The sequence below is a fragment of the Nicotiana tabacum genome, chromosome 4, assembly GCF_000715075.1.
Source record: "Nicotiana tabacum cultivar K326 chromosome 4, ASM71507v2, whole genome shotgun sequence".
Classification (NCBI taxonomy): Eukaryota; Viridiplantae; Streptophyta; class Magnoliopsida; order Solanales; family Solanaceae; genus Nicotiana; species Nicotiana tabacum.
The window spans coordinates 149,517,119-149,542,813 of record NC_134083.1 but is presented as its reverse complement, the minus strand read 5'-3'; the positions used below and the strand labels follow the sequence as shown (position 1 = coordinate 149,542,813).

Genomic DNA, 25,695 nt, shown 5'->3' with positions numbered 1-25,695 from the left:
CAAAAATAGATTTTCACTTATACTTATCCACTTTTGCATATCAAGAGAAAAATAATTTATTTTTCTTGTTTTACCCTTAGCATTAATTACTCATTCCAAATCATTTTCTAAATTCATTAAGATTATACGCCAATTAATATGGGTATCATGGTAAATTATATACTTTATTTATTATTTTTTAAGGGGTGTACAAAAAACAATAGTAGACAAGTAAAAGTGAACGAAAGGAGTATTTCTTAAAGGATGTGCAAAGTCAATAGCGGACAAGTAAAAGTAAACAGAGTACATTATTACCATAACTTTTACAATCGCAAGAAGCACAACCAAATTTACTAATTTTAGGTAAAGCTTGACTTGTACTATTACCATTTTAGATTATGTGATCTACAGTTACATGTACTATTCCTATTGACCCAAAGATATATAATGATCTGTTTACCAATATTAACCCAAATCATGATTAATTCATTAACCTAGGTTTCAAACATGCTCTCCAATGCTACAATTCCTTTAGCCTATTTACCCAAAAAGAGTACGAACTCTACGTTAAACCAAGCTTTCTCCCTTAAATATATTATATGTGCAGAGATTAAACCTTCATGATAGGAAATGTAGTCGCATAAACACATAATGCGAAATAGAAAAGTTGATGCTAATATGACGGAAACTAAAACCAACAAAACTAGTTGCTAATGGCTGAAGCCAACTTAATTAAAACAAAAGGCAGCTTGTTTTAGTGATTAATTAAAACAAAAGGCAGTTTGTTTTAGTGACAGCAACTCCTGGACTTCTATTCATCCACAGCAAAAGCCTAATATTGGCAGGATCATTTTGCCTTGTAGTGACCCTACAAGATGCGTAAGAACAAAAAGAAGATAAAGATTAGTACTTTTGTGCATCATAGATGACAAGATTTAAGAAAAAGTTGGAAATAATAGGGACATCCATTGACAAGAGTAGCATATTAGGGCGACTAATAAAACTGAATAATCAAATAAAATGCACTGTTCAAAGTCGCGCCAGTGTCTTGTAATTGAATTGTCCTTAAATTATCTGTTGACTTACCGACTGATATCTCCGCAGTGCAACAAGTTTGCAGAAGACTAGACATATATATAAATAGGTCTCACTATATATGGCATCAAGTTGCAGCCCTTAAAGGAGTACATCTCAATCCTCTTCATTAGCTAGGATACAAGCCTGCAGTAATACGCGCACCATCAAGTCCTACTATGATATTAAATTCAGCATACACTCCAGTCTAAAGGAAAAAGAAGAAAGAAAAGAAATAAGAAAACTGATTAAGTTACCTCGGGAAATTACTTACCAAACTTCAAGTTCAGCGGCAGCTAATTATAGATAGAACTTTCCCCCTAAGCCTTTCAAGTCTCTGCATAATGAAAGAATAGAAGCTTGAAAAAATGCAGCTAATATATAATATCATGACCAAATGCCAGGACACATACCGAACCAGATATCTTTGCCCATCTTTCAGCAGAAGCGCTGGCTTCTTTCAGATGAGAACAATGTGAATGATCAAAATTTAAATAATAGGTCGAATTTTCTGTTGCTTCAGCTACCCAGAGGTTATTAACATTATCTCTTGCTCTCTTGATGAGATTCCAAAAGGAAACCTGCAAAAACTTCATTGTTTCAGCTGTGGATACTGGATACAAATTAGAGAAACACCATAGACTTCAACATTTGAGTTTTACTCAACAGCATAACCCTTTAAATTCATTAATCAGGAATACTGTGTAGTGCATCAATGACATAATGTTCTGCATGGATACAAGCAAAGACCATGAGAGAAAAGTTGCCTGCTTATAAAGGTTGTAGTAGTAAAAACACGGGCCCAGATGCCATTAAGCAACAGAACCGTTAGAGTTGAAGTTAATGGTATACCACCATATCCTGTATAAAAGAGGATTTTCTGAATGTTTTATATCTAATTGTCATTAGACGAAAAAGGATGATAAATACGCAATAAGTTGCTTCCAGAAAATCAGAGGTTCAGTACTGGTGGCTATGAGGAAAATCATGTACTGCAAGTAGTTTACTCCTTACTCACCACAGACCCTACAAGGTTAGAGTTTATTGGTGCAAATGAATCAGTTTCTATGCATGGTGAGGTGAAGCTAGTGGCCATTAAGGTTTCTGATTCATCATTGGAATCCAACGTAGATGTGGATCCATCAGCTACAAATACCCACTGCTTACTTTGATGAGCTTCTGTATACAGCTGCCCCACAAAAACAACCACTGCAGCGATATCAAACTCCCTGAATGAACCCAAGAAACACAATAAGTGAATAAAGAAGTTTCTCGCTTCAGGAGCACAAGTGTTGATCCAAGATTTTACCACCAGAACCAACCTGGTCATAGGAACTTCACCCAATTTACTCAATGGAACTGATCGGCGAGGACAAAAAAAGGGCCTGCAGGAACAGGTATCAGATATATAAGTTTGTGCAGTAAAAGCATGAAAACAGCATATACTTACTCAAAACCCTCAATTGCCATAGGAGACAAAGGCCGCCATTTGGCTGTGGACCCTTTTGCTTGCAAATAAAGGGTGCTCGAGTCTGAGCTTATCGGTGTAAGCCCTGTAACAGCAAAAGCTTGACCCTCTGCAAGCTCGGATTGCTATAAAACAATCAGTTAGAGATGGAAGTAGTACAGAATTGAGAAATATATTAGCAAAAATGAGGGGATATAAGATTAAAGAAAAAAATTCAGAGCAAAATCAGATAACCAAGAGGATATTAAAGCTCATTTTCACTACCTGCTTCTCAGTTGGATTCCAAATTGTAATTAAGCCTTCCTGTGGGCAGCACTTCGATGGAGTACTTTTGCTAGTCAATCCAACAACTCTAACTCGCATAAAAGGAGTGACGTCTCTTTCAGCAAGTCCAGCAGCTTGCAAAGCTTTTTCAAGAGATTTCTGCAGGTCATACTGCCTCGATGCCTGAAAATGACGAAAAGGAATCATGACTAAGCTCCTATAGTAAAGCAAGTATAAAAGAACATACCTCCAACTTTGCTTGATAGGATGCAAATGCATTCAACTGCTCTTTAGACATCTCTGCCATCAGAAGTTCTGGTTCTGCAGCTCTCTCTAGTATCTTCAAAATTCTTGCCCCTTCTTCACTTTCATGGTCACTTCCAATGTACGCATCTCTCTTTACCCTTTGAGATTCTGAAGTTATTCCCTCCACAACTCTATAGCGTCTAGATTGACAATTCACAAATATATGTCTTATCAATAAATATCACAGATATTCATAGATAAAACACATCAAGTAGTATTTAAAGAGCATTGCATGAAAGTGGGACTTGTATTGGAAAATACAACAAATCCAAGAGATAGGCATGATAGAAAGGATCTCCATCCTAGAATGTCAGTTTCTTAATATGAAAGAGGAAAACAACTGACAGTGAAAACAATGACATAGCAAGCAGAACCTTTTGGCTTCTTTATTGAAAAACTCACAAGCTTGATTATGTTACAGAAACTTATTGAGCTTTATGAAGGCATTTTTCCATCATAATTTGCAAAATCGGCTCGAGCGCTTGCACTATGTTTCAGAAGAAAAGGCTAGCACCAGCTTCTCGTAACTAGAGCTGGATCAAGCTTTTTGGTATTGAGCAAACTTTACATTTGTACTTTTGTTTACTGTCACTTCTCGTCATTCTTTATTTTCCACCCACCAGATTAATAATTCAAACCAAACCCAGCTGCTCAATCCACCATTCACAACCACCAGTCGGTACCACCTAGCCGTCAAACAAGCCATACAGATACATACAACCAAACATATTTTATGTGTTATGCATAATTCATTTAAAGAAACACCTTCATTCCCCATAGATTGGATTTAGCATATGATTTGACTGCATTTCAACAGAGTGATACTGGTTTGCTGGAGGATGTCAATCAATTTGATGAGGGCAGACAATTGACAGCTGTTAAAATTGAAGGCTTACTAAAGCAACTTTAACTGGAGAGTTGTATGATAGGTCTCATTCAAGAATTACCTAAGCTTAACCCCCGTGCACACAGGAGAGGGAGCGAACATTTAGCCACATTGAGTTGTCCAATCCTTTCATATGTCCACTCTTCCTTGCATTCATTTAACAACTATTCTCCGCTGCTTGTTCTATTTTTCTCTAATAGCACAAAAAATTTAGTGATTTATTTGATGTTATTCTTTCAGCTCAGTGCAAGTTATTTTCTTTGATCTTTTGCCTAATAAAAAAAGAGATACTATCCGCATTGTCCATTAACCTCATTTTCATGCCTCATTCCAGTATTCAACTATGACCAGAATGGTTGAACCACTCAAATCTTAAAGCAAAGGTCAAATGTTTTGAGTAGTAAATATATCCAAGTGAAGATTTTTAGGTGTTCTCATGCAATTTGCGACTGTTGTAGTTACCAAAATTATAGTCAAATTAGTTGACATATACCATTACTCAATTCCATTGACGTTTTCCATTTAAAAACTAATCTGCTATCCAATTCTTGATAGCTATTGCTAATATAATATATTGATACAGATGTGTGATCCATCAAGCATTTGATGAAAATCACACATAATAGTAGCAGGAAGTAAGGATCACTTTACAGATAAACCAACTGAGACACTTTTATATATGTTGCACCCACGAAAACATATTTATTGAATAAATCAAATGTGGACTTAAGAGTGATCAATAAGATTATTGCCATGAATGTTACTAAACTAGCATCATACAACAGTGGCCTACAATGAAGGAGTTGAGGCACATTTCTTGATGTGTCACGGGTTTCAGATGAGGAAAAACCAAGAAGCTAATACTGCAAATTGCAAGAAGTTGGAAGATACAAAGGTCAGAATGCCAGTTTATTACAAGAAGATATTCAACTAAGCATGTGATAGCAGCAAATGGTCACAGGACGAAATGCATTTTGTGGACATATTGGATGTTTATAAATGATGCAATTCAAATCAACCGTCTGAAGGGATAAAGATAGAAGTGGGAAGCGCATAGCTATTAAATTGTTCAAAAGCTAGCCAGTATTTGCTTGATGCAAGGAAGAGAGCCAAACTCATTTCAATTCTCATCCAGAGGCAAGGATTGGCTGTATCAGTTGAGTTTTTTTTTCCCCTTTAAGTGATAGTTTTTACCAATTAAAGAAAGAGTGATTCATTTCTTCCAGTTAAAAAACAAAAATTTATGCAATTCTAAAAATGAACTCATAATGTAGATATCAAGTGAAGGATGGAGAGAAATCTTTCAGCAAGTTTGCAAGTATCACCTTTGATTAAAAGACTGCATCTCTTTAGCTTCCATCCTTTCAGATCTTACAACGAAACCCCCATTACTTAACCTGGATGTCATAGATTTTCATCAGACTCAAAACTAATTTTCTTCCGTAACAAATTTCAATTACCTTTCCCTGTAGAGAACAGGATATATCCTTGAAATTCCGACCAATGTAAGTGGAACAGAACCTCCACCATCCTTGATTGATAAAAATGATAATGGAATGGCACCACCTTTACCTAACAACATTTACATGAAGCAAGACGGGCCAAAAGGGGAAAGAGAATACTTTAATGGCATTGTCAGGATATAAATGCAGGTCATAAGTTCTTGGTATTACTAATGCTTACATAACCCCAAACGAGATGCCCAATGAGCTCTATATGTCCCATTTATATGCAGTAGCAAACTAGTCGTTCCTGATGCCTGAAATTAATGCAGACCTTTAGTAATGACAATAGAAACTTGAAAAACCCATGAAAGCACCAATAATTAGAAGCTGCTAAAGGCAACAACCTCAAGTGGTGAAACAGGACCTGTCCAACCACAGAATCGAGCTCCCCAGATCTTTAGATGACAAGATAAGCTGTAAGCAATATGAAATTCTGACAGTCTCTTACAAGGATAGACTACAACCATTAATTTAATGTGGTACCCTAAGCTTTTGGCCAACAAACAGCTTTCCAGCAGCCAACTTCTTGGATAATAGTATATCTAAGACAGCAGTAATTGAATACCTGTGAAACAAACAAGTTCTGCATGATTCGTGAAATCCAACTTATAATATGGTGATAGATATTAATATTTTTCTTACCACCCATCTGTCAGTTCAATTTTTGCACAAGCTCCATTTTCGGTCGTGTTAGACAAAGAAAATTGAGGTCCAACTGGGGAGTTGCAAATTGAATGGACCTTGGAAACGCAGAGCACCATCATAGAAGAAGGTGGGACGTCTCCTTCTAGAATTCTCTTAATTGCAGATCGATGACCATAATTTACTTCTCTTTCATATCTGTCCAAAGGATGAATTGATGTTTTTATTGTACCTCTGAAATCCAAGAGAAAATGCAAAACTGACTCAATTTATACCTGTACTTTAATTCTTCAAGTACATTGCAGATTGTCAAAAGCTTCCCAGAAAATTTGGCACTATAACACCTCTCATAAGATGAAAGTTTCCAAACAATCCACTTATAGTGATTTGTAACCCACCTATTGGAATGATGAAGAATGTGTAAGCAGGTCACATTGAAGAACAATTTAAATGACAGACGAATTTTGATAGACATACAACAATATTAAGCGATAGAATTGTCTATGAGGAGCACCATTAGTCAGATACAAAATCTCATTAATCAGGAGAATTGAGAAGTGTGCCACTGTATTTGGGAAGCTAACCATGTAGCAGATGCTCTAGCTAAATGGAGTACAGAAAATGATGATTTGAGTAACAAGTTACCTGTTGCAGCTAAAGGTCTATATAGGCTGGATTTTGTTCAAATAATATCCTTCAAGCACAAACAGCAAAAAAATGCATGCTGGTGAAGTATAAGTGTAGTTTAGCATAGGTACTCTGTATCATAGCTGCATTTTTTGTATTTGGATCAAGCTAGAGTAGCTTGGAGTATATCAATGCTGTAACTAGTATACTGGTAGATCTTAGTGGAGTCTTTTATATCCCCAGTTTGTTTTGCGAGGTAAGGACATAGGGTCTTCTCTTTTTGATGTAGCCATACAGCGTAATTAACATAAAAAATAAAAAAAGAATGTTGAGAACCCAATAGACAAGTACACCCATGACTATAGCTCTAGAGATCAATCCATGGATCTAAGAAAAAGTAGCAGATACAAGTGCCTGTGACTCAACATAGAACTTTATGTGAAAGCTGTAACCAAACCATTTTCGTAGTGTCTGACACAAGCCACCAGACACACAGATGCATAGGCCAATGGGTACCATGACCAACATAACTCATACTGCTACAAGAGCTAAAAGATTATTGAGTGTAACACTTGAAACTAATTGGTTCCTTCTGATAATTGTAGCTATTCTAACGGCCAACAAGATTTCCAAAACGTTCTTGCAAAGAAGTACAGAAATTACTCTTTAGAGACATATTGCATAGAAGCCCCTGATTGAAACAGCATCTCCCAGAAAGACTTTACTCCAATGCAACCTGAGCAAGATTTATCATTGAACACATGAGTTTCAGCAATATCTGGATTCATCCTTCTCACTTCATCTGGCAGATTCTCTAGCTGGATCTCCACAGAACATAACAAGTATCAGCTGCCAAAAACAAAGTCATCAATTGAGGAAAGAAATTATTCCAGTCCATTCTCACCTTGCTCTGGAATGATGGGGGGTCCCCAAGATACTCCTTCATATACAATCGTGCAACGTGGAATGGATATCGAACTGAAACTTTTCCTTTTTGAGAGGGTAATTGTGGTGCTGAATTTGAGAATCCTAGTTAAATGATATCAAATTTGTCAAAGAAAGATTTAAGACAAGCCCTAAGGAGTCTATCTACAAACTTCAAATTTACCATTAGAAGCACCGGAATCGTTTCTTTTGAGAGGGGTGACAATTTTGGCAATTCGAGGCTTCTTGAATGGAGAAACAAAACTTCCCCTTCCAGGTTTCCTCTTCTGACCAAAGTTTTGGTTTCTATCTGCAGATCCAGCTCCAATGTTATTTGAGATATCCACCAAAGAACCCCTAGAAGGCCTTTGTAGCAATTTAGGTTTTGAAGGGATGTCATTTTCTTTTAGGTCAACAGCTGCTGAGTTCTTGTTGAATGCCTCTCCATGCTGAGGAATACTATGGTCCAGCCTACTCGTGCTTTCTTTTGCCACAGCATCAAACTCCTTCATCAAGTTACTTGCTGGAGTGAGATTCTCTGTTCTAACAGAAGACTTCTTATGGTACAAAGTTGATCCAAATGGGGGTGTAAAAAGGCTTAACGAGCCACTGCCTTTTGCTGCCGATAAGAGGGAAACAGGAGTATCTGAGTTTAATTCTTTAATGGAGGACTGATCAACAGATTTTTGGTCTTTTGGAAAAGAAAACAATGGATCAACCACATCCTTTTCATCTACAAGACATCCCAGCTCTGGATCTCCAAGCAGACTCCTTGCACGTTTCAATGCCTCAGAAGAAACTGATATTGATCTACCACCAGCAGTATGAAACTTTATCGGAGGAGGTTTATCTGCACAATGCAGAAAATCTGGTACTAACTCCTCCGCTGCACAAACTGAGGAGTTAAATTTAACATCAAACGGAGACAATGAAGCTGCTGAAGCTTTAGTAGACCATGTGTTAGCAATCCCCTCTACTGCCACGAAAGGAACTGAACTCCGAAACCCAAAGTGCTCGTCTGAAGATCTATTTTTCTTTTCAAAACCTTGAAATGTTTCATTGTCACCCTTTTCTTCCAAGCCCAACAATGCCTTGGCCCTATTAAGACCTGCGGAAGATATACTAACTGCTTTACCAGAGCCTGTCTGGAACATTGAGTTCGACGTGTTAAATTGTTTCTCCAAGCCAGAAGGGGAAAAAGATTCTGGGGCATTAAGAGCTTTCCCTGAGCCTTTCTGGAATGCAGCTTCCTGCAAGGCAAAACTGTTCTCTCTTCCAATCCCTTGTCCTGCATAATAACTTGAATGTATATGATAATGCATATATCCAGACCACCATAAAAGCAAGAAATTCAAAATATGGACTCATATACTCCACTATCTCTCTACAATTGACAAACTAAAGAAACTCGAGTTACATGTTACAAAACTACAACATTATATTCCACTGAATACTGCAAGATTGAATTTTGTATACATTTTAGGTCAAATTCTGGTTCAGTGTAGACTCATTTCTTCTTCTGCTTCTGATCTTATTTTAAAGTCAAATGTCAGAGTACTGAAGCACGTTGTAGCATAATTAAATACCAGATTTTCTAAACTTAAATTAAGAATAAGTAATTCCAGAAGCATACCTTTTCAGAAAAATCAAAAGAAGAAACTTTACCAAAAGCAAAGAAAAAAAATTCAATATAATAAATTATTTCTCCTGAAAGATGAAATGTGAGACCTGTGTCCGGGACCACATTGTTTTTATCATTAAGGATCGAAAGAGCTCTTGATATCGAAGACTGCTTCACTGCCACAGGCTTCCCGGATCCAGTTCGAAAAACTGGGAAATTCGCCGTGAAACTTGTATCACTACTCCCCGCTAATTTCGAACTTCCTGTATCGATTAATGTAACATAATGCGCAAGTATTGAAACTTTACGGTTTATATATAGGAAAAAGAACAATGAAGTAGGTACCTTGACGCAAGAGGTCGGCCATGGATTGGAGCTGCTGAGGAGCTGCTAGGGCTAAGCTCGGCTCTACGATTTTAGTCTCTTCATCGGAGATTTTCCATCGGAAATCATTCCCGGCGACGGAGTACAACTGCCACGTCGGCATTTTCCGGCAATTTTGTGTAATGTCAAATCAATCTGTGAAGAATCGCTTCGGAAATTTTGTTTGTGCCGAGGAGAATAGAGGGAACTTATTTGAAAAAGCGGGAAATTTTGTTTCTCTATTATAATACCCGCGCCAATCAAAGTATCAAACTACGTGTCTCATGGATAATGGGCTGAACTGAGATGGGCCTAGCCCAATAGGTTAGTAACAGTTAGGGCTACAACTCAAAAAGTTTCATTTGGGCTTTCTGATGAACAGCTTTCAGTTCTTTGCGGACCAGGGCAAGTGCACAGATAGCCGATTTTAGGACCCTTATTTAAGGAATAACCGTAATTTATAAATTTTTGTGAGCCTACACACTTCATAATTTACTTTTGACATACGTGCCTAAAGTTTTAAAAAAATTGCGTCTCAAATTATCTCAAGCTTGACATATTGCTTTTGCAAACAAACTTCAGACATACGCAACTGAAGTTTGGCTTGCCAAAGCAAAACTTCATACATTTATGTTTATTTAAGACCCAAATTTTGGAGGAAGGTCTACTTTTTTTCTATTTTTTTATTAGTTCATTTAGTATATAGGTACTTGTTTTAGTGAATTGTCGATTCCTCGCAAGTTCGTTTCAATTTAGCTTATGGGATTTCAAGAACATCATTTGGGTAGTTTTTTAATCTTTACTGCAATTCAAATTTCCTGCCATTTCTCTGTTTGATTAAGCCTGTGAACGTACAATTTCATGATAAGATGAAAAAAAAAAATAGCCTCTTATTGAAATAGATAAAAAATAGTCACTTAAATATGCTCTAAACAGTTTTTATTTTTTAAGTTTATCAAAAGTGAGCACTTTCAGTCTCCATCAAAAATTTAGTAAACTCTATTTGTTAGATTTATCGAAAATTGTGACACAAAAAAAAATCTACCAAAGATAGTATGAAATTCTTGTCAAATTCTAGAAATTGTAACACAAAAAAACTGCAATAGACACCAGAAAATAGGACAAAATAACAAAAAATTGTACCTCAAAAAGTTGTACCGAACTCTTAGAAATAGACCAAATGGTAGAGGTTGTAAAATTATGCCTCCAAATATGAATTCTCGCTAAATCTTTTCTTTTTTTATGTTCCCTTCAAATCTAAAAAATAAGGTTCCTTAAATATTTAAAAGAGACAAGAAGTGCTCACTTTTGAGAAATTTAAAGGACCAAAAATGCCCAAAGCATATTTAAAGGACTATGTGAATTGAAAGGACTTATATATATATATATATATATATATATATATATATATATATATATATATATATATATTACATTTAGAAAAACAAAATATGGTCAAAGTTTAATTTCGACAATCTTGTCGTTGCACTGTACTGAGAAGAAAAAAACAAAGGATGAGCAGACAACCTTTTAGAAACATATATATATTAAAATTTAATTAGAACATATGCATGGCCAACCACTAACTTTATTTTTTGTTCATATCATAAGTAAATGGGAAGGGGATATGAAACCTAGCTGCTAGGCACGCATCATATGCTGCTTTACTTGTACCATGCAGACCTACAAAAAAAAAAAAAAAAAAAAAAGGTAAATATTCATCCATTAATATATTCAAAAAATCATCATTGACGTCCTATAATGTAACTAATACGAGGTAATTAAGTTAGTTTAAGAAGTTGGATAGTTGTCAGGCATATTTACATTGCCCTTTACAACGATCATCGTCTTATTTACCCTTCAAACTCGATATCTAGACCAGCTAGCAAATTTGGCCAATGCATAAAGCATAAAAAGTAATAATTTCAAGCTTTTGGAAGTCTTTATAAAATTATGCCTCATTATAAAATAGTTTGAAAATAACAGCATCACCAATTTCTTTATGTTCTGATCTTCAGTTTTTGGTGCAAGACGTGTACATGATATGCTTGCTTCTCTAGCATCCGCAGGCCAAAGGCTTAGAATGTAGAACAGTTCCTTAGTACTTGTTTTGCAGGAATTTCCTAGAATGGTGCAAAAGGTCGGAGGCCATTGTAGTACATACATACTTGTTATATATATATATATATATGTACACTAGAGAGATGATGCCCCTGCTAATGCAGGGGCCACACATACCAAGTGTTCACGTAGTTTTTTTCCACTGCGACGGTGCTAGTAGACATGGTGCAACGTATCGGAACCTAAACAGAGAAAATTAGAAGATTTCCTATACAATACATGTATAATATACTATTATTTATGATATTCCACAAAAAATAAAAAGATGAAATAATATTTTTCCACAACCTATCTAAGAGAATGAGTAACTGCATCTTTTTCAGCTCGTCAAATTTTATTGCAGAACTCTATAGTTGCTCAAAACTGATTGCTATTAAGTTGTCCAGTCTTGTAAATTTCATTGCAAACCCTATTATCTGGACTACTTCATTTTCCTTCCTTGACAGAATGTTTGAGTGTGCTGCTGCAACTTGTTTAAATAGGATTAGAGCCTGACAACTAACATTTTCAAGTGACTTTCCTGTAAAAAAAGAAAAAAAATAGTGAATGCTTCAATACCAACGTCAATAATATGTAAACAGTTGGATAACCTTAAAGACCAGTACAATTGTGTGCAAGTTTCACTATGCAATCCAAGCAGAGATCAACGATCTCATTCCCAATTTTACAGTATCTATAGCTTCAATTATTTCTTATCTCATCTGTTGAAGGATCCTAAAGAAGGAAAGCAACCATTTCATATCATGCTTCTTCAAGATTACAAAAAAGAGTACTCAAAGAAAGCAACAACGATGTGGATGTATCTTCCTAATTTTAGGCACGGTAGAGTAGAGGCTGGCTTTATCATTGGATCATGAATAAAGTTAAGCTCAAACCATTATATAGAAAGGAAAATGGATTCTATCCTCAATTACTTGTATCAAAACATATTATTGTGCATAGACATAAGAGAAGGGAAGAGACGAAACACTCTTGACCTCGTAAACTTACCACTCACTTTTGCCTGCCACAATGCTCCTAAAACCCAAATATGGACTGTTCATAGTTGTAAAATACTCCACAAAAACATGAAACGGTACCAAAATAAAATGAAAAGAAGATATAAAGACCAGATTAAAAGAAAAAAAAGAAAAGAAAAGAACAATATCGACTTACATTCTTAACTTGGTATGAGCGAGCTTTTCCTAAAGAATGATCAGGATATGTAAAGTCTTCTCTCCGTTGTTATTTTTTCAAGAGCTTAGCTTATCCTTTATTCCTCATTGACACACTATGGCTCCTGTCATTAATTGTACAAGTTAAACAAATCTTACCAGTCATAGAAAACATTTCCTTAATTCTGTTCTGCTATTGTGCAGTTAAATGATCAGTTATCCATATTACTTCATGCCTGGTAATGTTTACTCTTTCTTCTATATAGATTCTAACCATGCATCTTCTATGAAATTTCAAATGTTCCAAATGATACAAAATTCTAGAGCTGATTCTTTTGAATCCCCTTGTTTTTGGTCTGCTGGTTCAACTATTCTGCTATTAAAAGCCTACAACTTTGTTCTTAGTTCTCTAGTAATTATATTCTAAGCAGTCTCAATCTATGTAATTAGCTTATCATCTATCTGTTCATTATCTATGACATTAGAAATTATAAATCAGTTCACAAATACAAAGCAAATTCTATCAGATTAAAAAACAACCTCCCATTCAGATAGAAATTAACTGAAGAAACTCTGAAGTGCAAATCTAGTTCTATCCCAATTCTATCATTCTACTATTAGAGCCTTACCTTCAATTACAACATAGTAGCATAATTTTTGACCATTTCAGAATACCATTTAATGTTCTAGTATTTACATCCAGCTAGCCTCTCCATTTTACAATGATAAAATATGAGAAATAAATTTGACGCTCAAAGACACAATCCACTACTAAGAGCTTCTAAAACTATGTGCAAATATTGATTATCTTAGAAAAGAAAACTATCACTGAGGCAAGTAAAATTTACTGCATTTGAAAAAGTAGACATTAACAAAATACAGCCAAGCCTGATAAGGTAAAATTTTATTAAATAAAAAAAAGGTACCCAAGATGGTACAAATAGAATAGACCAGCACTAACACAAAACAAATGGGCCAAGTCTTGGAATGACTAATATTTATTCAAAGATCATCAACGTATCTAGTGGAATTTCTGCACTAGCCAATAAGTTCAACAGTAAGCCTATTACTTTGTAAAACTACTTTCGTTTCTCATAAATTGCAAAATAACTCTTCTCAACATAAACTTGTTTCACTTTCATTCTCCCAACTAACAAAGAACTTAAGTAATAACCAATGGCATCCAATGTCAACTCAACCATTAGCTCTAGAAAAATCAAGCAGAAGGGACATGCATACCAAGTTGGAAGGAATGGATCAATGGTCTAACTAACTAAAAATTCATACCACAGCTAGATCATTATAATTACAAACTGAACAAAAAATTAAAATCATGAGTGCAATTGTTTTGAGAAAAAGAATAGAACCAACATGCACCCAAAAATAGAAGCACATAGAAGAACTAAAACCATAGAGAACGAAGCTCGACGTCGCAGTTGTGTTATACTAAGAATGTAGGAAAAAGATTCTACAAATAATTGAATAAAGAAGAAGTGAAGATTTGATCACTGCTTACCGCTCACACAAACTGTAATTAACACAGTCAACAGAGAGAAAAAGAGGAGAATTAGAAACAACAAAAATTGAAATCTCAATAAATGAAATATCATGACCATCGATACGAAAGATAAAAGCTGGCACAGAAATTGTAATTAACACTGTAAACATAGAGAAAAGAGGAGAATTAAAAATAACAAAAATTAAAATCTCAATAAATGAAATGTCATGGCCATTGAAACGAACAAAAGCTGCCACATAAATTCTTATAGCTTTCTTAGGAAGTGCAAATTCAATTCCTTACCTCTCTATATGAGCCACTGAAAGCACTATGAAGCAGCTTTATTGTAGTCGTCCCCCATTCGTTCCCCTTTAACTCCAAATCACACTATGTGCATTTGGAGATTGATTGAATTCTAAAAAACCCCAATTTCAAAACTTAGGTTAAAATCTCAAAATTGCTAATTAAAATTAAAATAAATATAAAGTAAAAGAATTTAACTAATGCAAACTTGAGGAATGCAAAGAAGTAAAATAAACGAACTAAGAAGAGAGAAAAGAAGGAAATGGAAAACAAAGAAGGAAGAAGAAGGTGAAAAACCATCATAGAGCAGGATAATCCAAACATGAACAGTTCCGCTAACTGAAATGCAAGTAGAATATGAATGGGAGATTCTGGATTGTACTAAAGTAGAAGTGAAATTACACCTGTTGAGAGAAGAATAGGAGTCAAACCACACGTGTTTAGAGAAGAATATAACACTTACACGGGTATACTTGCAATTACCAAGTAGTACTTGTATAATTAAGTGGGCCCAATGCATAGTACAACTTACGCTAAATCCAGTACAATTAGCTATTGCTATGTTCGTACACCCCTTAGCCATTTATAAAAGAGTAACATTTTTTGTCAAGATACATTCATCAAGGCTATGATACCTTATCAGTTTCAGGAAGACTATCAGCCTTTCTAAGTAATCTGAATATTTGTAGGCCTCCTTCGATGCTCTTTAAATACAATGGATTCAACCTGCAAGTTATAGCATACAATCATCTCGGGCATACAATCAAATCTTGAAACTAACATTTATAGATTTATATTTCATATTTTTTTTCAAGATACATTCACCAAAGCTTTGATACCTTATCAGTTTCAGGAAGCTATCAGCCTTTCAAAGCCATCTGAATATTTTGTATACCTCCTTCGATGCTCTTTAAATACAATGGATTCAACCTTCAAGTTATAGCATATTGAGATGAATTAATCCAGAATTTAGTACATTGAATAGTATATCTAATTGGGTACATCCCCTGTAGTCGTCGAATAAATTGCAAGACAAACAAATGTCAAGCATAAATTATAAAGAATTATCTTTTATCCATTCACGTTTGCAGTTATTTCATCATTTCTTCCGTGATAAACACCATTCCTTGTATCACTCTGGTCGATAAGAGCTTACTTCTCTGCAATTCAATAATTTTGTCCAACAAAAGCTATTCTATCCCCTTTTAGAATACTAACAAAATACATACGAATATAAACAATACAATAACAGTAACAATGTGACTCCGGTTTATCTCTATTTACAACAAAGTTCATGACATGGGAAACATTTTGTGTTGTCCAACTGTATGTGAGGACTCTCAAGTCGGTTATGACAGCTGAATCTACCCAATAGCAACTATTTGGAAACTATATGCTAAGAACTTTCATCCAATGCAAAGGTGAAGTTCCAGAAAGAGACAAATGACAGAGATTAGCACTTAACAGTAGCTGAATGGTTAAAATGCATATGCATTTATAAAAATATTCCAAATACCAACACACAAAATGTCACAACCTTTTCTAAATACATCCACTGAACTATTATGATTTTTAGAACAGATGATCATCACTAATGTAGAACAGATACTATAATCTGCCTTTCACCATCACCCATGAAAACACACGTATAATAAGAAAGGATTGGTGAGACCTTAACTTTTGCCAATACAATTATAACATCTACTCCTATGATATCTCCTAAGAGGACTAAAGAACATTAAAAAAGAAAGCTCACCGCACCGACGGAGATAGATCATACAATCTCCTTTGAGAAAGGTTTACATCTGTATACCAGCAAAAGAATTACTCCTAGATGGGCCATCGTTTGCATCTGTATACCAGCAAAAGAATTACTCCTGAATATACAAAATCAATGCAAAAGAAATGTGAATATATATACATGGCCTACAAACAATTAGGAATTTCAGCGACATCCACATAACCTCATAAATAGCACTTAAATGTAATAAATCCTTTTATATATTAGCAAAGTTCACAAACTGCTGGTGCATCATTGATTATTTCACAAAGAAAAATGTCTTTTTTCCTACTAATATGGATGCATTCCAACAGCTGATACTTATGGAATTTTATTGTTCAGTCAGGTGAGTGTAATAGAATAGTGGAAATATCCATAACTTCGCATATACATTTCGAAAATGCAGTGACATCTAAAAGAAAACCACTTGCAGAAATCGACCCAGCGCTTTTAAGACATGAAAAGGAAAGACGGAGAATTCAGTCAACCTAAAAGGAAATTGAAGTTAGATCTCATTGCCAATAAAGTATAAGTTAAACAGCAAATTGGAGATTTCATGCTGATATATGAGAATGATGCCTAAACATTATGCTTTATTTTATTAATAAAGAGAAGTAATTTTCTTTGTAAAAGGTGAATAGTTTGTCAATAACTTAGTGGCTTGTTTCCGTCCCCTAAGATTAGGGGAACTGGTTGCTGATAATAGAGTATACATATTTGTTTAACAACTGAACTTATTCCTTCTAACCCCTTAACATTAACGACCTAATCAATTTTCGAAAATATATCCCTCTTTTGAATTATAAATTTTAGTCACCTACCATAGATTGTCTTCTATATCTCTAACAAATTAGACAAAGAAATGTGGGCACTTAAAAGAAAAAATACCAAAATTGCAGCCTTTCCCTGCTCCCAAATGAAGAAGACCTTATCGTTTGATTATCTCTGTTTGTCGGAAAAGTGAACGCAGGAAATTATGTACTTTGAACTCACTATAATAAGCCCTCCAAAATGAAATTCGAGTTAGAAAGAATTACACAAATTAAAATAAATTCAGTAATATACATTAGGAAAAAATGGTATAGCGGATTCGGACTTCCCATATGTCACAAAGGCTAAGCCAATAACTCAATTTCTTTAGCCAAGCAGCGATAGAATGCTTGTTGTCTCTTCAAGCCCATCTCTATTCATGACAAACATATCATCCTTTACATGAGAATTCCGACCACACTATTTTTAATCCACATATGACATATCTCAGTAATCTCAAGATCCGTTACTTAACCAAACGGGGAAAAATATATCAATACACCCCCAAGACGAAGAGACAACTAAAATAGGAGAAAATAATAACAATATTTTGCCAGAAAAAAAAAAACGTGCTTCACATCACTTGGCTAAAAACTCGCATATATGCATGCTGAAGGATGAAGAGCAATAAGCTTTAAAATGGTAATAAAAACAAAAGAAAAATTATCCAAACCCACTGTAATATCAATGGTATCAACCAACTCGTAACAAAGAGTATAAATCATTTTTTTAGAACTTGAGTTCGATAAATCCAGCTTGAGGGTTGGGGGTTCAGAGCATGAGTGTAGGATTTAAAAATACAATTGGGGGTTATTTGATATGGAGTTCTTGGGGTGAAATTTGGGGTTTGCTTTGGGGAGGAATGGCAGAATACGGAGCGTTGGAGGGAAAGAGAGATGATAATAGAAAGAGAGAGAGAGAGAGAGAGAGGGGGCTCTGGAAGTGGAAAAACAACGTTGAAGGAGGTGACACGTATAAAACACGTGTATCCACCAAGAGCTGTGTTCATCCCAACGAACGTACATCCCATGTAGCTGTTTGTACAACTTGTTCCAGCTGTGTTCGTACACTCGAAATCTTTCAATTTCTTATTTTACTATGTTCAACTGGTTTTTCGGGAGATAGAGAAAGAGACAAAACACTTCTCATTTATATATAGTAGTAAAGTAAAGTAAAGTAAATATATATATATATATATATATATATATAGATAGATAGATATAAAATCTTTTAATTCTTTATTTAAATATTACTTTAGTATTTGTTTCTCTCTTATCAGTTAATATAATCTAATTATTTTTAACAAATTTTATGTTTTCTCTCCATTTATCTACCTAATTATTTTTTGTCCATTTTTTAGTCAGTCAACCTACTATCGTTTATAATTGTTCATTTGTTTAGCATATTTTGAGTTTACAACAAAGTTGCTTAAATCAGATCATCTTTCACAAATTTAAAGCAAACTATGATTAGAGGTGGTAAAATATATTATGTGTCTTTCATTAATGATTTTTCTAGATATACTAAGTTGTATTTGCTTAGAAATAAAGATAATGCTTTTAATGCATTTATTTCTTATAAAATTGAGATTGAAAATTAACTTAGTAGAAAAATTAAGAGAATTAGATCTGATAAAGGTAGAGAATATTTGCCATTAAATAATTTTTGTGAAAAGAATGGAATTATCCATGAAGTAACTCCGCCTTATTCACCCGAGTCTAATGGAATTTCTGAAAGGAAAAATAGAACATTGAAAGAGATGATTAACAACATGTTAGTTAGTTTTAATGCACCTCATAATTTGTGGGGTGAAGCTATATTATGTGCATGTCACTTACAAAATAGAATACCTTATAGAAAAACTGGCAAAACTCCTTATGAACTGTGGAAGGATTATAAACATAACTTAAAATATTTAAAAGCGTGGGATGCCTTGCTAAAGTACTTTTTCCTGAACCTTAAAGGAGAAAATTAGGTTCTAAAACTGTTGATTGTATGCTCATTGGATATGCTGAACATAGTGTTGCATATAAATTTCTTGTTTTAAAAGTGATGTGCTCGATTGCAATACTATAATTGAGACAAAGAATGCTGAGTTTTTTGAATATATTTATCCACTGTCTGATAAAATTCCTCATACCTGTTGAAACAAATAATGAAAATACCTCTAAGGAACTTAGAAGGAGCAAAAGGCCTAGTAAAGAATATTTTCTTATGAAAATAATTTTCAAACTTTTCTTGTCGATAATGAACCATCAAATTATTTTGAAGTTATATCTTCTTCAAAAGCTAATTATTGGAAATAGACAATTAAAAATGAAATTGATTCTATTTTGAAAAAGAGACAATTGCACCTCCTGGTGCAAAATCTATTGGTTGTAAATGGATTTTCAAAAGAAAATTTAATCTCGGTAGATCTTTAGATAAATATAAAGCTCAATTAGTAGCAAAAGATTTTTCTCAAAAACAAAATACATATTATTTTGATACATTTGCACCAGTGACTAGAATTTCTTCCATTCGAGTTTTAATTGCTTTAACTTCAATTTGTAAGCCTTTTATCCATCAAATGGATGTCAAAACCACTTTTCTAAATGGTGATTTAGAAGAAGAAATTTATATGGTTCAACCTGGAGGTTGTGTCATTCCTGGACAAGAAAATAAAGTTTTTAAATTAATTAAATATCTTTATGGCCTTAAACAAGCTCCTAAACAGTGGTATGAGCAATTTGAACAAGTCTTATTGAGAGACAAATTTTATTCAGTGGAGGTGGATAAATGTGTTTATACTAAAGTGATGGACAATGATTATGTGATAATATGTCTATATGTTGATGACATGCTTATATTTGGTACAAGTTTAAATATTGTGCAAAGTACTAAATTATTTTTGTCTGCTAATTTTGATATGAACGATTTGAGTGAATAAGTAAATACCATATTGGGAGTTAAAATTATAAGGAGTGAAGATGTCATAATGTTGCCATAAGAACATTACATTGAGAGACTTCTTAAGAAGTTTGAATATTTTAATGTCACACATGTGAGCACTCCTTTTGATGCTAACTCTCAATTGAAAAAATATAATGGTGACCTGGTTGCTCAATCTAAATATGCTCAGATTATTAGGAGTGTGATGCATTTAATGAATTTTACAAGGCCTGATATAGCTTATGTTATGTGTCTACTGAGTAGATATACTCATAATCCCAACAGAGAGCATTGGTTTGCATTAGTTAGACTAATGAAATACTTGAGAGGAACCATGAATTATGGTATCCGATATAGTGGATTCTCTTCTACTTTAGAAGGGTACAGTGATGCAAATTGGATCTCTGATTCAGATGAGACATGTTCACTAGTGGTTATGTATTCACTCATAGTGGAAATCAGCTAAACAGACGATCATAGCTAGATCGACTATGTAATCAGAGTTTATAGCTCTAGAGTTAGCTGGCTCTGAGGCTGAGTGGCTAAGAAGCTTCTTAGCAAATATTCCTTTAATTAAGGACGTATTGCCTCCCGTGTCTATGCATTGTGATTGTCGAGTGGCAATAGCTATTAAAAGAATAATTTTATAATTGTAAAAGTAGACACATAAAATTGAGACATGATGTCATAAAATAGCTGTTGAGAGATAGAATAATTTCCATTGACTATGTAAAGTCAAAGATAAATTTGGTCGATCCTCTAACTAAACCAGTGGGAAGAAGATTAATTATTCAAACCTCAAAAAAGATGGAGTTAAGGTCGATATGTTGTTAACAAAGATAGTAACCCAACCTATGTGGTTGGAGATCCCATGAAGTAGGTTCATATGGGTAATAACAAGTCAATATTGACACTCAAGCACTAAAATAGAGTGTTTGACTGCAACTAGTTGAGAGGATGAGTTATAACTCTTAATGAATTCATATTCCTTATGGGTGGTGTATTTAAAAGCAATATACACTTACCTATATTAGAGAGGAATGAGGCCTATCCTATGAGATTTTGGCCTAATATCTAGAGCTCTCATGAATAACCAGGCACGCGCATGGCCTTTTGAGCGCAAAACCGCGTTGAACAGCAAAATTATGGTGTCAAAATGTGATTGATAAAATCTCTGACTTACAATAAGAATTATCGGTTCATAAAATTATTATATTTAACCAGTAATTATGTAAGTTAAATTTTATCAGTCTAAGTTTGGTTCATAGTTCAAAAGACGCCAAACCTATTGTATTTGGACCATGCAAATCCAGCAAATCTTACTCCTCTTTGTATCAATTTTTTGAAAATATATGGGGGAACTGTTGTGATATTTTCAAAATTGGACAAATGTCCTTCCAAGTGGCAATGGAGAAATGAGTGTGGCAATATTGCAGGGAAAATTCAAGACAAGTGTTATACACTTCTAACCTTTCTTAAAGCCTATATGATAGGTTACAAGTACCTTGCTTTATGTTTTGATGATCTAACAAACTTATTGTCAAGAACCAGATAAGGAACCGGTTACATATTCTCAAGACCTTAAGATCGAAAGGTTCCAGCTTGGAATATGCTTCGACTCTTCAGAGTCAGAGGAACAATAGAGGGAACAGATAACTATTGTTTTTTGAGAAAACTGTACAAGTCAACTGCCTCAGCTGTAAAGTTGCTGCCTGCACACGCTACAGTGAAGAAACAATGCAGCAATCAACTTTATGAGGAGTGTCTTTTATCTACCTTGCTTACATCATTCTAGTGATGTCACAAATGCATTATTAACATCAAGGAAGGCAAAAACAAATCACTGGTTCACTTAGAGAATTCATTGAAGATCTCACACGGTCATTGATTATCAAGCAATCAATTCTCAAGTGAATCAAGAACAAAGAACAACACTACTATGGATCAGTTCCCCACAACAAGTCATTGTATGTCCTTAGTTGAGTTGTAACTTTGTAATAGTTCTTAAATTGTATTTCCTACTTAGCTTCTTCAGAAGTATTATGTAGGAAACTCTTTGTAAACCTTAAATCTTTATGTTTGAGTCTTGGCTAGAGTTAGTCGAGTTGTATAGTCTTTGTAATAGAGTTATTACAAAGTGGCTTGTAATAGAGTATTACAAGTTAGTGAGAGATTAAGAGGTTAATTCCTATGTTGCATAGGTTGTAATCTAAAAGTTGCTCAGTAGTGAAGTTTAAATCCTACAAGGGTATGTCGTGATTTTTAATCCCGTTGAGTTAAGAATTTTTCACGTAAAATTCCTCTTGTCATCTACTCACTGCAGTGTGCGTGTGTTCTAGTAGAACTGATAGAGAACCTAGTTCTCTATAGAGTTTGGCAGACCCTTATATTCTATCAATTGGTATCAGAGCAGGTTCTTTCTATCAGGTTAACACCTAGAAAGAATCCTCATGGCTGCTCCTCCAAACTTCGAAGATGGCCAGTCTACTTACAGACCACCTAGGTTCAATGGACAATATTACAGATGGTGGAAAACTAGGATGCACGACTTCATCATGGCTGAAGATTCTGAGCTATGGGATGTCATATGTGACGGACCCTTTGTTCCTACCAAGAATCTTGGCGACCCAGCTGTAGCCATTCCCAAGACGAGAAAGGAATTCAATGACGCTGATCAAAAGGCCATAGAAAAGAACTTCCGTGCAAAGACAATTCTTGTTTGTGGCATTGGTCCTGATGAATATAATAGGATATCGACATGCCAATCAGCAAAATAAATTTGGGAGGCTCTTCAGACAGCTCACGAAGGAACAACACAGGTTAAGCAATCCAAGATCGAGATGCTCACAACTGAATACGATCTCTTTAGGATGAAAGATGATGAATCTATCCAAGATATGCACACTCGCTTCACCTCCATCATTAATGAGCTTCACTATCTTGGTGAAACTATTCCAAGAAACAAGCTTGTCAGGAAAATTCTTAGTGTTCTGCCCAGTTCTTGGGAAAGCAAAGTGAACGCCATTACAGAGGCGAAGGACTTGCAGACACTGACCATAGATGAACTTGTTGGCAATCTGAAAATATATAAAATGAATAATTATAAGGACAATGAAAGAAGAGAACCCAAAAGGGAGAAGAACTTGGTCCTCAAGACAGACATCAATGATTCAAGTAGCGAGGATGATGATATGGCTTACTTGATAAGAAGATTCCAGAAGATGGTTCGCAGGAATGAAGGCATTCCAAAAAGGGCAAACTCTAGCAAGCCAAAAATTTATGACCTCTGTCATAAATGTGGCAAGCCAGGACACTTTATCAAGGAGTTCCCTCTCTTAAAGCAAGATCAGTACAAAAATAACTTTGACAAAGCAACCAAGAGGAACCCGGTTCCTGATAAATGCTTCAACAGAAAGAATGTCGTTGACAATATTGTAAAGCAAGCTCTTGCTGCATGGGGAGACTCCTCCAGTGAATCTGAAAAAGAAAATGATCATGGTGATAGTTCAACGATGGCAGTGGAAAGTGAAGCAACTGAGTATGGCTCAATCTTTGCCTTGATGGCTCAGTCGGATGATGATGAAGATGACGACGATGATAAGGTAAATTTTCTGGATGTTCAGAGAAATATGAAATCTTATTCTCCTAAAAAACTCATGTCTTTGGCAAATGTGTTAATTAATACTTATCACAGTCTTATAAATGATAAAGATGTTTTAACTGTGGAGTTAGGAGAAGCAGAACAAACCAGAGATGACTTAGTAATCATTGTTGTTGATTTAAAGGAAACAATTGAGAACCTGAAGAAAGAGAAGGATGCCTTAGATGAAAAAATTACAAATATAGAACATGAAAGAGATGATCTAATGGTCGTTGTGGTAGACCTAAAAGAGACCTTTGAGTGTGTAAGAAAGGAAAAAGAAGTCTTAGCTGAGAGAGTTGCTAACATTGAGCATGAGAGAGATGACCTATTAGTGGTGGTAGTGGACTTGAAGGAAATAATTGGTGAACCTAAAATAGAGAGTAGGCCTGAAAATTCTCAAAAGGGAAAGGAAGTTGCAAGCGAGGCACACATTAAGCTTGAAAGTGAGTTAAATTCAGTGAAGTCTAGTTTGTGTGCTGAGCTTGAGAAAAACAAACAACTTCATGAAGAACTAGGAAGAGTTAAGAGTGATCTTGAAAAATCACTCAAGTGGACCTGGTCCTCTGATGTTATCACTGCCATGTACACCAACAATGGGGGAAATAGGCAGGGGATTGGGTTCCAAAGGGAAAAGATTCCCTACAACCCTCATAGCAAGTATGTTACTGTACCTGATAATTGGCTTTGCACTCACTGTGGCAACACTGGGCACTTTAAAGAAAATTGTAAGGCCAGATTTCAGTCACAACAGAAAAATAAAGTTTTTGCTGAAAAAGTAACTACTGGTAGAGAACCTGGCCCCTCATATAAAAAACGCACGATTCCTTCTTGGACCAGAAGATCCCTCATTCACCCTTTTCCTCATTACAAGGGACCCAAATTCTTTTGAGTTCCTAAGTCTAACTCCTAATTTTCTTGTGCAAGGAACAGTGAAAGAAAGCAGCCTACAATGGTACATGGATAGTGACTGCTCAAAGCACATGACTGGAAGTACAAGTGATTTCCTTTCACTTAAAGCCCTCCAAGGAGGGAGTGTATCCTTTGGAAATGACAAGAAAGGATACATTCTGGGAGTTGGATGGATTGAGAAGTCTCTCTCATACTCAATCGAAAATGTGTACTACATGAACGGGTTGAAGTACAGCTTGCTAAGTGTTTCCCAGATTTGTGACAAAGGAAACAAGGTGGAGCTTATGTCAAAAATATGTACAGTCACAAACATAATGACTGGTAAGGTGGTGCTAGTAGCAAAAGATACAAAAATATCTATGTTGCTAATTTTGAGTCTCTACAGAATGGTGATCTCAATTGTCTAAGTTCTATTGATGATGATGCTGAATTATGGCATAGGAGGCTGGGTCATGCAAGCTTCACGTTGCTGAACAAATTGGTCAGGAAGGACCTAGTTTGTGGTCTGCCCAAGTCAAGTTTCAAGGATCACAAAGTGTGTGATGTATGTGTAAAAGGCAAGCAAGTCAGATCCTCATTTCAAGCCCAAAAAGGAAGTCAGTACCTCAAAGTCACTTGATCTTCTTCACTTGTGGACCCATGAGAGTGGAAAGCAGGGGAGGAAAGAAATATATCTTTGTTATAGTTGACGATTACTCTAGATTCACCTGGACTCTGTTTCTCAGAACCAAGGATGAAACCTTTGAAGTATTTATTGCTTTCGTCAAAAGGATTCAAGTGAAGATGGGTAATAATGTAGCTTGCATCAGGTCTGATCATAGGACAGAGTTCGACAATGCCAAATTTGATGAGTTCTGTACTGAAAATGGTATCTCTCATAATTTTTC

General features: G+C 35.1%; 2 protein-coding genes and 1 long non-coding RNA gene across 15 annotated transcripts; 1 reads left to right on the top strand and 2 right to left on the bottom strand.

Moving 5' to 3' along the window:
* Positions 1 to 546: 546 nt before the first annotated feature.
* Positions 547 to 9,888, bottom strand: LOC142180382 (protein BREAST CANCER SUSCEPTIBILITY 2 homolog B-like). 6 transcript variants are annotated; one of them, XM_075252597.1, is made up of 21 exons: positions 9,642 to 9,888; positions 9,404 to 9,559; positions 7,860 to 8,963; positions 7,656 to 7,780; positions 7,415 to 7,569; positions 6,400 to 6,522; positions 6,125 to 6,322; positions 5,966 to 6,047; positions 5,827 to 5,877; positions 5,661 to 5,736; positions 5,438 to 5,549; positions 5,303 to 5,374; positions 3,033 to 3,231; positions 2,786 to 2,968; positions 2,504 to 2,646; positions 2,376 to 2,438; positions 2,221 to 2,282; positions 1,467 to 1,634; positions 1,311 to 1,390; positions 1,066 to 1,200; positions 547 to 847 (listed from the first exon to the last, which is right to left on the bottom strand). In XM_075252597.1, the coding sequence occupies exons 1-18, from the start codon at positions 9,781 to 9,783 to the stop codon at positions 1,597 to 1,599; spliced, it is 3,084 nt and encodes a 1,027-aa protein (XP_075108698.1). In that variant the 5' UTR covers positions 9,784 to 9,888; the 3' UTR covers positions 547 to 847; positions 1,066 to 1,200; positions 1,311 to 1,390; positions 1,467 to 1,596. The 6 variants fall into 6 exon arrangements, with proteins under 6 accessions (XP_075108698.1, XP_075108697.1, XP_075108694.1 ...); XM_075252596.1 differs by having other exon boundaries at positions 1,328 to 1,390; XM_075252593.1 differs by having other exon boundaries at positions 2,072 to 2,282; positions 9,642 to 9,887.
* A 1,351-nt stretch (positions 9,889 to 11,239) lies between these two features.
* LOC107773886 (uncharacterized) lies at positions 11,240 to 18,276 on the bottom strand. Of its 8 annotated transcripts, none has more exons than XR_012709024.1 (8): positions 16,492 to 18,276; positions 15,575 to 15,665; positions 15,371 to 15,461; positions 14,736 to 14,847; positions 12,936 to 13,059; positions 12,771 to 12,815; positions 11,898 to 12,300; positions 11,240 to 11,342 (listed from the first exon to the last, which is right to left on the bottom strand). It is a non-coding gene; the product is annotated as an uncharacterized LOC107773886 (long non-coding RNA). The 8 variants fall into 8 exon arrangements; XR_012709023.1 differs by having other exon boundaries at positions 11,241 to 11,342; positions 12,771 to 12,797; positions 16,492 to 18,275; XR_012709020.1 differs by lacking the exon at positions 12,771 to 12,815 and having other exon boundaries at positions 11,328 to 11,342; positions 16,492 to 16,612; positions 17,404 to 18,273.
* Positions 18,277 to 23,096: 4,820 nt separating this feature from the next.
* LOC142180174 (uncharacterized) lies at positions 23,097 to 25,351 on the top strand. The gene is made up of 6 exons (XM_075251115.1): positions 23,097 to 23,270; positions 23,364 to 23,794; positions 23,951 to 24,261; positions 24,358 to 24,556; positions 24,771 to 25,134; positions 25,250 to 25,351. Exons 1-6 carry the CDS (start codon positions 23,097 to 23,099, stop codon positions 25,349 to 25,351), a joined length of 1,581 nt encoding a protein of 526 aa, XP_075107216.1.
* The last annotated feature ends 344 nt before the right edge of the window (positions 25,352 to 25,695 follow it).